At 50.5% G+C, this 12393-nt stretch overlaps 1 protein-coding gene across 2 annotated transcripts in view; it reads left to right on the top strand.

The window, feature by feature from the left end:
- The window catches only part of clasp2 (cytoplasmic linker associated protein 2), a 64096-nt gene that overhangs the window by 7029 nt on the left and 44674 nt on the right, over positions 1-12393 (top strand). For both annotated transcript variants that reach the window (XM_084455341.1, XM_084455343.1), the window contains exons 3-6: positions 2467-2570; positions 3184-3275; positions 6469-6544; positions 8778-8875. In XM_084455341.1, coding sequence (XP_084311467.1) covers positions 2467-2570; positions 3184-3275; positions 6469-6544; positions 8778-8875 — 370 coding nt within the window. The remainder of the gene's footprint in view (positions 1-2466; positions 2571-3183; positions 3276-6468; positions 6545-8777; positions 8876-12393) is intronic.

The raw sequence follows: 12393 nt of genomic DNA, 5'->3' as shown, positions 1-12393 counted from the left end.
AGTCCATTTACCATTTGCTATATTAACAGCCATACAGGCAAAATAACAACAACGGTTAAAGAAGAGAGTCAAAGAATCTAGTAAACCTGTCGGTGGGTAAGAGGCGAGAGGAACACAGCCCCTGACGTCACGCTACGGACAGAGAAGAGAACAACGCCCACAGGCGACTCAAACTGCAGAGTTGATTAACATCTGATGTCATCGCTGCATGGCGGAAGCACACAGCTAGGGCTGAAAATTAACACCCGCCAATGACAGGTCAAATTTCCATTTGGCAACTACATTTCGGAGGCTATCCGCCACGCTGGCGGGTAAATGTTTGTACCAATAGAGTCATGTTATAAATGATGCGTGCGATGTCGCCACATCCATGCCATAGACCGGCGTTCTGTTTGTTGTGTGTTGCACTTAAATAGCTCCCCCCGCTGCACCAAATAAAGTTTTCAGTCACATGACTGTTGCGGAACCTCGCGCACTAGGAGAGACTGGTGACGCGAGGCTACTCGCGCACAGAAAATGTTTCCCATTTACCTCAGAGGACGCTCGCTACTACAGTCGACACCTGTAAGAAAGGCAATTTATTTTGGCCGGTAAAAAATATACTTGGCCGGTGGATTTTTTAATCTACCAGTCCCCTTGGCAGGTGAGCCAAAAAGTTAATTTTCAGCCCTGCACACAGCCCAGGGAAAAAAATGTCCAACTCAAGCAAAGTTTTCGCCTGGCGAAAGGTAGTCACCTTCAGGGAGGGCTAGACACGTGCTACCACGGGTGCATTCTGGGAAACAGTTTTGAAGGCACACTGTGCTAATTATCTAGCTGTGTCAAACTTGCTGGCAGCGTGGAAACACAGCCCTGTCTGACGGCTGCAGGTGTCTCCAGTTGTCATTGTCACCCAGACTGGCCCTTGTTGTCACACACATTGACAGCCGAACAGTTGAGCTCCAGGAGCCTGTCACACACTGTCTGGGACATTGCCTCAGCCAGACCTTACTGTCTATGCTCTCTGTACGTGTGTGTGTATGCGCTTGTGTATGTGCGTGTAATATCCTTGTAGGGAGAGGCTTTCTAATATCTCTGCTCAGAGGAATCAAAACAAAAGAAATTCACACACACAAGCGATAAACAGGAATGGGAGATTAGATCATAGCAATGAACAATGATCATAGCAATGAGTTTCCTTACTAATCTATCATCTGCAAGGCAGAGCAGACTTGTCCCTACAGTAAGACACGCTGTGTGTGTGTGTGTGTGTGTGTGTGTGTGTGTGTGTGTGTGTGTGTGTTGACAGTGATCAGATGTGATGTGGGGAGGAGGGCTCCCCGTCCAGACTTCTTGAAGGAAGTGAACCCGTCAGAGCTGGACAAAGAGGAACAAGGGTGGAGCAGAGCCCTCTGATTGGCTGTAGGCGTCCGTCAGTTCTGAGACAGAGCAGCGTTATTGGCTAGCTGTGTGAAACAAAGAACGGATAGATTAAACAAAGAATGACATGTTTTGGGCGGATTAAGGCTCTTGATAACTGGGGATTACTTGTGCACACACACACATCTGTCTATTCTAGTGTGTGCGTGCGTGCGTGAGAGGTTTGATTCTAACTCCAGATGATGATGTCCTCTGTAACCATGCCTCCTGTCAGTTTGTCTTTGAGCTATTGTATTTGTTGCCATGGAAACTGCTTGTTGTGGAAGCAACACTACTCACACTACCCACTAACATCATCATGACATATGCACACACACACACATTCTTACTCGAGAACATTGGTGAGGTGATGTCATCCCTCCCACGCTTTTGGTGTGTGTGTGGGGGTGGGAGGGGTGGGGGCAGGGGGGCATTTGCTTGTGTGGGTCTGTGTGGGTGCTCTTGGATGTGAATGAGGAAGTTGATGTAATTCAGTGAAAGAGAGAGAAACCTCTGCCATCCTGGGGACTCTGGGTCCAGATTGTTGAACTGGACAGATCAGCAGCCTCTACTCTCAATGTTTCACTGTATTTCTCCCCCCAAAATATTCTGAATTTTAGCCTTTGCAGTTTATGGGAGGATGTTTACTGAGTCACTCTTTTTATGTGTTCATGTAGAAGATTAGTTAGTCTTTGAGTTGTGCGTGTGTGTGTGCGTGTGTGTGCGTAAGTAAGAGAGACTGTTGTTTGATGATGATGAAGCATGTTTGTTTGTGGGAGATTGAATCTTCTGTCATGATGTAACCTGACTGTGACCCTGGAGACAGAAGGATGTTTTACATTATGTCTGAGCCCAATAATTATTCTCTAAACTTTCCTCCCCTTATTCCTCTCTCTCTCTCTCTCTCTCTCTCTTCCTCTCTCTCTCTCTCTTCCTCACTCTCTCTCTCTCTCTCTCTCTCTCTTCCTCACTCTCTCACTCTCTCTCACTCTCACTCTCACTCTCACTCTCTCTCTCTCTCTCTCTCTCTCTCTCTCTCTCTCTCTCTCTCTCTCTCTCTCTCTGTAGTGGTTCCGGCGCTGGTGGACCGGCTGGGTGACAGTAAGGACCAGGTCAGAGAGCAGAGCCAGGCGCTCATCCTGCGCTGCATGGAACAGACCGCCTCGCCCATGGTGAGACACACACTCACACACTCACACATGGGCACACACGCACACACACATGCACACACACACACACACAGAGGCTGTTTTGGGACAACAGGCTGGGAACAGAACCCTCAGGTGAGCTGCTGTTGACGCTCCCCAGAGCTGCTGGTAGAGCATGAGACTCCAGGTTCCAGCCCCACGTTGGGCGCAGCCAAGCACTTCGTTGTACATGGTACCTGTATCGTGTGCATACAGTATGACAAATAAACCACGCTATTATTATTATTATTATCAAAGACAACGAGGGAGGAGAGAGAATGGCAAGATGTCATTATGATAGGAGCGCCCTCTGCTGGGGACAAATGCAACTTTGTGGAACACACACACGCTCACACACACCACACGGATTGTAACCTTTATAAACTTATCTGCTCAGCTCCTACAGAATTCCCCTCTTTACCCCCCTGCAGTCCTTCAGTATTCAGACCCCTTCTCACTCCATCCCTCCCTCTTTCTCTCTCTCTCTCCCTCTCTCACTCACTCTCACACCCTCCCTCTTCCTTTCACTCCTCTCTTTTTCTCACCCCCCCCCCTCCCTCTCTCTCTCTCTCCTCTCTCTGTGTCTCTCTTTCTGCAGTTCGTATGGGAGAGGCTGTTTGCTGGTTTTAAGCATAAGAACTTCCGCAGCAGAGAAGGCGTCTGCCTCTGTCTCTGCGCCACACTCAACACGTGAGTAGCTTCCTCTGTCACTAGCGATCGCTTCCTGTGTCAAATGTGTCAGATGTTGTTCCAGGTCATATACCGCTTTCAGTGGCGTGCACAGACATTTTGGGGGGCAGGTGCTCAGTGAAAAATTAGGGCACCTTGCGCGGCGAGATGTTGATGGACAGACGGACGGACGGATGGACGGACGGACGGGGGGATGCTGACAGAGATTTTTCATTGTCACACGAGTTGTTGACGTGGGGGGGAGGGGGGGGGGGGGAGGTGGGCGTGAGACTTGGTTAAGATTACTACATAATACTAAATATTCAGCTCAAGTACGCTATAGCTACTTCTGTACCAACAACGGATTCTACCGACATTGGTCGTGTGGTGGTCATCATTACGTTAAATCCATTAATTGATTATGACTAGCATCTAGCTTGTTAAGCAGGTGGGCAGTCGGCTAATTTAGGCTCAGCTGTTTGGCTCGGTATGAGACTTCACAACAGAGACAATGCAAGTTATAGTTTGGCAACTGAGGCTTAGGGGGCAAACAATACACTTGTTTGGTTTAAGTGTTACCTGGCTGGTTGGCTGTCATCACTCAGGCACTCTGGATGGGGAAAGGGCAGTGGAGGAGTAGCGTGCCTCCGTTTGTGTCCGCTTTTCGCGTTTACCGTTGACAAAGGAAGAGAGGGAGGGGAGGGGCACGGGTGTGTCGCGGGCACGTTGTGTGTGTGCGTGGGGGGGGCTGGCAAAATTACAACGCATTTTGGGGCATTATTATTACACGCTTTTAATCGAGAATTGATCGATGTCACCATGGGCCACATACAGTAGGCCTACACTGTAAAAAATAAAAAATAGAAGAAAACACAAAAGTAACTTTCAAAAGGGCACTTGCCTTGTCCAGAGGGCAAAGGGCAGGTGCTCTAGCACCACCTCGTGTCTATCTGTGCACGTCCCTGACCGCTTTCCACAAACTGTCAAACTCCACTCTGGTGGAAAAGCATTGGGGTGATGGGAAACAAATAATCATCTAAACTAAAGATGATGTTTTGTAAAGATGATGTTTTGACTTTGATCACTTTTGTCCTTTCTCTTTCTGTTAATGAGGGCAGTGAAGGAGTTCAAAGTACACTTCTAGGAAAAGGGTTAGAGATTTAGACCACTGCCTTCACCAAAGGGAGTGAGAGACACACACACACACACACCTTCTCTCTCAGATTAATCCTCTTAGCTGGTTCAGTAGAGGGCAGATACACACAGCTTGCCAGGGCGGTTTTAGAATTCACACAGCACTGTTTTGTACATGTTTGTTTATATAACTGTAAAATAGAGTAGCATTCTGCACATCCAACCGGTCTATAGGCCAGGTGCAAGATGAAAAGGATATCCACACACTGGATTAGAGCTCCCCGTACTAATACTTCATTATAAAAAGTATTTGGTACTGTAGCTGTAATCCAGTGTGTGTTTATATAACCGTTTCTCAGTCTCGGTTGTAACCCGTCTGTTGTTTCACTTTAGTTGAGCTAGCAGAGCAGCTAATCCCTGGCAGAAAGATGACACGAAACTGCAGTGCACCACTCCTCAGTGTTAGAGTAGCTTGCTGAACCTCCACCACCCTCTCTAGGGTGACGCCACTCCTACACTACAGCCCTCAGCGTCACCTTTCTAACTGTAGCATCAGTTTGTTAATAGCGACACTGTTTTGCTACATGGTAGAGGTCTTCTCGGGTCTAAAATGTGGACCCGAAACCGAGATGGACCCGAGACATTCTTTCCGAGATCCGACTAAATCCGATCATTTTTTAAAATATGTATACCGGACCCGATTTTGTCTGAGAGCCGAGTCGGATCGGGTATTTTACAGATCCGACAAGCAGTAGTAGCAAGTAGCATTAATCGCTTATGCCGGGCTCAGACTACAGGATTTTTGGGCCGATTTATCCCCGATTCACCCCTCCCGACAATCGGAGGAGAAATCTGGTCTGGAACGTTGGTCGGGGCCGATGATCGGCCCAGATTATCTTGTAATGTGAGGGGTTTACAGATCCAATCTTATACCTCCCGATCGGCTCGCAGACCCATCGGGGCGGCCCCGATAATATCAAACATGTTTGATATTTAAGATTATTACGTCCCAACTTTACAAGTGAGACGGCGAGACCAGTGGTTCGTTGCTCGCTCGGGCACGATAAGATCCTGTAGTGTGTGATGAGCCGTTATTTTCAAATCTGACTGTGTGTGCTTGTTTGATATGCGCAAGAAGAATATCTGTTAAGATTCTCCTTATGTGCGTGATGTAACCCGATTTCGAAATTGGTTAGGATTTTAAATATCCTGTAGTGTGAGCCCGGCATTAGGCTGTCACGGCTGTTGGCTTGCATGCTGTTGCATCACAGTTTGATGGAATTGCGATTTCCTCTCAATCTCGACAGGATCAATCGCTGTTTTGTCAGGCTGTGATGTGGCAGCATGGAAATGAAACGGCCGTAAATAAATAAGGCTACACAAAGCTGCCGCTAGGTTTGACCTCTTTATATTCATTTTCTTTCATCTTATTTTTCACAAGGTAGGCTACTGGTGGTGGCTGCCGTGTCTCCGCTCGCGTCACGCCCGCGGTCTCACTGAATTTGTGTCATGTGTTTCTCTCGGGTATTACGCATAATGACAAACAGACCCTGGACCCGAGGTAATAGAATCGGATCCACCCGAACCCAATTGACCATAATAAAAGCGTGGAAATGTGGACCCGGACCCGTACGGGTCTCGGGTCCGGTTCGGGTCCTCTCGGATTTACCCGACCCGTGAAGACCTCTACTACATGGTGCTGTAGCAGGTCTTCGCTGGGCACTGTCACGGCGCTTGCAGCAATTTGGAAGGTCCCGGAACATCCATTGTACGATCTATAATATAACATCCATTGTACGATCTATCAAATTTCACATTTCAACGTGTGTGTGTGTGTGTGTGTGTGTGTGTGTGTGTATGCGTGTTCTGTGTCACCCATTGCATGTGTATGACAAGAATAAAACAACGGCGGAAAAAGTCGGCATGTTTGTTTATACTGTCGATGGATAAAAGTCTAAATGCATTAATATACAGATATATCTGAGCTACTATCCAACACGATACAGCGTCACTAAACCCAGGACAGCAGGAAAGCTGAAGCTGTGTAATAACGCTCCCTGTTCTACTCTCACTCACACAGGTATGGTGCTCAGCCTCTGGGTCTCAGCAAGATAGTACCTTTCCTCTGCACCCTGACAGGAGACCAAAACCCACAGGTGAGACGGAGAGAGTGTGTGTTTGTGTTTGTGAGTGAACAGTGTGTGCGCGCATGTGCGCATGAGTTCGAGGAACTAATAGCACCCCAGTCTTTCTTTGTCTTGGTCTTGGTTTGAGCTCCTAATTCCTGACCTGCAGAGTGTGACGTGTAGAAAGCCGTTACCAGCCAAGCCTGTTATTAGTCAGTGGATGGATGACTGGTCTCTGAAACACCCCCGTCTCCCTGTCCACCCCTACTGATCACCACCCCCTGCTTATTATTGTGTGTGTGTGTGTGTGTGTGTGTGTGTGTGTGTGTGTGTGTGTGTATGGGGTGTGATTCGTGCCAGCGTAACAAACACTCAGTGCTTTCGTCGCCTGAATTGCGTGTATAAAGGTACTTTGGCGAGCTGATTAATAGGCGTGCATATACGCACACGTTACGAGTCGCTCGCATTCTCAGAGGGTGACGTGTCAAAACTGCCGTGCCATTTTTGCGCACATGCATGTAACGTTTGCACGCTCGTGTTAAGTCAGCGGGCACTAGAAGCTGCGAGCGGGGCTCATTTGTCCATATTGAATAAAAATTAATAATATTTATTTGCACTCAATCAAATTCCAGGACCCTCCTTGCATAACTTTTCCTAGATATGTGTCGTTTTATCTCCACTATCGCTACATTTTCAAATAGGTTGTGGCTGTTCGAACTGGTGCTGACGGTGCTGCAGCGCCCTCTATTGACAAGAAACACGTGTATCTGAACATTTGTTTTAAATTGCGAAGAAAGAGTCATTCAGATATTAGGCTTTATTAAAAACAAGTTGCTTAACATGTGCGAATTCCATTTATTGAGAATGCATTCGCAATGGGCAAGGACGAGATTAGAACCAGCTATGATTTAAAGGCAACTGATCTTACACGTGCGGCCGCTAACACGTCTGCTGCGCTAGCAAGGCACTGGCACGTTTGACACGTCGCTATGCAATTTCTGCACACATTACAAGCGAACGTACTTACGTTCATCTATGATTTTACCAAACTGTCATGTGTAGTGTTGGTGTCGCATATGTGAGGCGCATCTAACCTGTAGTGTTGCCGTCACGCACACGATGCGCAATTCGTGTAAACAACATGTGCACAGCGTCTGCGTGACAGGTACGTTACAGCTATGAGACGTCTGTCTCTCCATTGTTTGTCAATGGAAATTATACACGTGCGTTTAGACGTTTGATGTCATCGCGTCTTCTTAAGTAGGCGCAAGTCAAGCGTTTCAGTATGGTGTGCTGGCACTAATCACACCCCATAGTGTGTGTGTGTGTGTGTGTGCGCGCGCGCGTGTTCGTGTGTGTGCGCACGCGTGTGTGTGTGTGCGCACGCGTGTGTGTGTGTGCGCGCGCGTGTGTGTGTGTGTGCGCGCGTGTGCTTGCGGCTGGAGGCTGATCGTGCCTCCTGCAGAGCTTTACCCCAGGCTGGTACAGCCTCTCCTGTCGTCTAACCAATCATCATCTTCCCACACACTATCCAAACCAATCACCATCACCTGGCAGACTCCCGCCCACACAGAGGCAGCATTACACAGGAGTGTTCCACAATCTACCCAATCACAGCATCCCGCCATAACACATCTAGCCAATCGCATGTCTCCGACAACAGTCGTGCGTCTAGACACATATTTTGGTGTGTGTTTGTGTGTGCACAAGACTCACACATGTACTATGTGTGTGTGTGTTTGTGTGTCCTCCACCTCGTGATAATCCCACTCATAGAGGAGTGAGGATAATCTGTGTGTTTACAGAAAATAAACCATAATCCCACTGCCTTTAGCCATGATGACACCCTAGGCCAAGATGCACACACACACAGTCAGACACAGGCTCGCACGCACACACACACACACACACACACACACACGCACGCTACCAGACCCAAGCCGGACCCTGAGTTGCAGAGGGTCGTTACCCACCCCCCCCCCCAACCTGGTATTGACTACTTTAACCTGCCTACTACCTACTGTACCTAGACTCGTCATCATACAGCAGGTGAAGCTTATGTAAGCGAGTGAAACAGAATCCCTGTGAGTCCCGAGTCGGTAGCGAGTCGCTGGTTAAACTCGCCCCCGCAGTGAGCGAGCTTTTCACCGGGGTCGCTGGTTAAAACGGCGTCTGACCCGGGGTTGGAGTCCCGCCCTGGGCTGCCCCCGAGGCAGACGGCGTCCAATCACCTGGCGCCGCATGTCTTCCCTCCCGGCTGCAGGTGCGCGAGGCTTCCATAACGGCCCTGGTGGACGTCTACCGACACATAGGAGAGAGAGTCCGCGCAGACCTGGGCAAGAGAGGACTACCTGCTGCACGGTGGGTGTGTGGGGGGGTGGGGGTATGTGTGTGTGGGTGTGTGTGTGTGTGTGTAGTGTAATTGTACTGGCACATGTGGAGTGCCAGTGTTTTGCGTGTCTGTATGTGTGCAAGGGAAAGGATGGGGAAGGTGTGTGTGTGTGTGTGTGTGTGTGTGTGTGTGTGTGTGTGTGTGTGTGTGTGTGTGTGTGTGTGTGTGTGTGTGTGTGTGTGTGTGTGTGTGTGTGTGTGTGTGTGTGTGTGTGTGTGTGTGTGTGTGTGTGTGTGTGTGTGTGTGTGTGTGTGTGTGTGTGTGTGTGTATGGTGTAATTGTACTGGGACATCTGGAGTGCCAGTGTTTGGCGGTGTGTGTTTGAATGTGTGTGTACGTGTGTGTGTGTGTGTGCGTGGGGGAGGACAGGGAGGGGGAGTGTGTGTGGGGGAGAGTTGGGGTCAGTGAGTCCCGTGGTGTTGTTGGCTCTATCTCTGTCCCAGGCCACACCATGCTCCACTCTGCCCCTCACACACACACACACACACACACACACACACAGGGATTCTTTATCTACCGGACAATACTGACAGAGAGAGGAGGGAGGGAGAGAGACAGCAAGCGGGTTGGGGGGAGACATTTCTGTGTGTGTGTGTCAGAGGGGTATGAGTTGTCCGTCTCTGAAGAGGTCCATTGAGTGGTCGTGGTCTGCTCTGGTCCCCGTGGTAACCGTGGCAATTAGAAGTCCAGTCCCACACAGTCTCTCTCTCTCTCTCTCTCTCTCTCTCTCTCTCTCTCTCTCTCAGCAGGCTGTGAGGGTTCTGTATGTGAAAGCGAGGCCTGTCTATCATATGTTATGCAGATTATGGTGACTCCAATGTAAACACATGTGGTCTGCTAGTGTGGGACAGGACAGCAGTCTGCGGTGGGAATGGTGTGTGGGAGTGTGTGTGTGTCTCTGTGTGCGTGTGCTTGTATGTGTGCTTGTATGTGTGTGTGTGTGTGTGTGCACGTGTGTGTGTTATGCTTGCACGTGTTTGTGTGTATTGTGCTGTGTATCTGCCATTGTGTGTGTGTGTGTGTGTGTGTGTGTGTTTGTTTCTGGGTCTGACTCTTGCTGGAATGTAGAGCTGCAGCCAGAGGCCTGATGACCAGATCACATATCAGCTCTCTAGACCCAGGATCAGATAACCATGACGGAGAGGGAGGGATAGAGAGAGAGGGAGGGAGGGAGGGAGGGAGGGAGGGTGGAAGAGAGGAAAAGAGAAAGGTGGGCGGAAACCAAGGCAATGAGAAAATAGAGTGGTCTTGGCAGCTGTGCAGCCGATATTCACCATGAGAGCAGCAGAATCTGGTCTTTATATATATATCTGGTGTGTGAGAGGAGGATGGAGGGAGGGAGGAAGGAAGGAGTGAAGAAAAGAGAGTGCAGAGAGGAGGGAATGAGAAGCCCTATCATGTCTGAAGGGATCCCAAAAACAGGAGGTAGAGAGAGAGAGAGGGAGGCAGAGGGGGGAGGGGTAGTTTTGCTCTCGTCTGGAGGCGCCATCGTCATGGCCCATCCCCCTCATAAGTGTGTGTCTCGTGTCTCGTGTGTGTGCGTGCGTGCGTGTGCGCTTCGGTCCAGGAGGTTATGTAAAGGGGAACAGAATCTCCTCGCTGTCACACTGCCCTGCTCAGCTCTCTGCTCTCGCTCCAGACGTTGCGCACGCACACACACACACACACACACACACACACACACGAACAAAGCCCTCGTCTCAGATGTACCCCACGTCCCCCTTCTGAGGTGTGCTTCGGGGGAGTGAGTGTGTGTGTGTGTGCATGCGTGCGCGAGGTGGTGTGTCGTGCCTAGTCGCGTGCCTGCTTCATGCATAGGTCTCCCGCTGCGCCTCTCTCTCCCCCTCTCTCTCTCCTCCCCCTCCCTCCCTCTCAAAGCCACTGCACCATGTTGGATACAAAGAGTGGAGGGGAGTAGAGGACCACGGCGTGGTCACAGCGACGAAACAAACCGCTAATCGGCCCGCGTGGAAACGCTAGCGCTGCGCTAAATAGCACGACGTCTAGGCTTCTCCCGTTAGCAGCAGGAATCTGAATGCGAACGCTAATGTTGTAGGCTAACGAGAGGGCGGCGTGGACATGCTACGCAGCTGAGGAGACCGTCGCTACGCTAACCGCCAGCCGCCACCGGAGCTTAGCTGTCTGGTGGGGAAGGTGGGGGGGGGGGATTGTGTGTGTGTGGACGAGGCAGACGGACACAAGACGGTGTGTGCGCGCACACACACACACACATGCATGCACACAGACACAATGATTCTTCTAAGCAAAACAAGGCGGATCGAACGTTTGAGGGCGTGTGTGTTTGTTTCGCTGAAGCGTAGATGTTATAGGAGGCCCGTGTGTACGTGCGCGTACGATGTCGCAGGCTTTGTTTGGCGTATATCTGTCATGTTATTCAGACCATGTTATTATTGTTATTGTTGTTGTTATACCACCTCTTTCTCTCCTCTGTGGCCACTGGCCAGTAGTAATAATATACGCACTGATAAACATTTTCTATAAATAATGTTTTTACTGTCATCAGACCACCCTGATGTCCGTGCGTGTTTAGAGGGGGCTGGGGGTCTAGGTGGCGGGATGTTGGTGTGTGTTTGGGGGATGTTGGTGTGGGGATGTTGGTGTGTGTTTGGGGGGTCCGTGGATCTGGGTGTGGGGATGTTGGTGTGTGTTTGGGGGATGTTGGTGGGGGGATGTTGGTGTGTGTTTGGGGGGTCCTGGGGTCTAGGTGGGGGGATGTTGGTGTGTGTTTGGGGGGTCCGGGGGTCTAGGTGGGGGGATGTTGGTGTGTGTTTGGGGGGTCCGGGCGTCTAGGTGGGGGGATGTTGGTGTGTGTTTGGGGGGTCCGGGCGTCTAGGTGGGGGGATGTTGGTGTGTGTTTGGGGGGTCCGGGGGTCTAGGTGGGGGGATGTTGGTGTGTGTTTGGGGGGTCCGGGCGTCTAGGTGGGGGGATGTTGATGTGTGTTTGGGGGATGTCGGTGTGTGTTTGGGGGGTCCGGGGGTCTAGGTGGGGGGATGTTGGTGTGTGTTTGGGGGGTCCTGGGGTCTAGGTGGGGGGATGTTGGTGTGTGTTTGGGGGATGTTGGTGTGTGTTTGGGGGATGTCGGTGTGTGTTTGGGGGGTCCGGGGGTCTAGGTGGGGGGATGTTGGTGTGTGTTTGGGGGGTCCGGGGGTCTAGGTGTGGGGATGTTGGTGTGTGTTTGGGGGGTCCGGGGGTCTAGGTGTGGGGATGTTGGTGTGTGTTTGGGGGGTCCGGGGGTCTAGGTGGGGGGATGTTGGTGTGTGTTTGGGGGATGTTGGTGTGTGTTTGGGGGATGTTGGTGTGGGGATGTTGGTGTTGGTATTCATGCTGCACCACGACGGCTGCTATAGCTGTCAGTAGCATGACTATGGAGACACACCCACTTCCTCACATACAGCCACAAGTGCTACTGACGCCGGGTCTGTGTTAAGCCTCCAGGCGTGTGTGTGTGCGTGTGTGTGTGTGTGT

Source organism: Borostomias antarcticus (genome assembly GCF_949987555.1).
Source record: "Borostomias antarcticus genome assembly, chromosome: 21".
NCBI classification, from domain to species: domain Eukaryota; kingdom Metazoa; phylum Chordata; class Actinopteri; order Stomiiformes; family Stomiidae; genus Borostomias; species Borostomias antarcticus.
The sequence above is the reverse complement of the archived record's forward strand: the minus strand, read 5'-3'. Positions and strand labels throughout refer to the sequence as shown.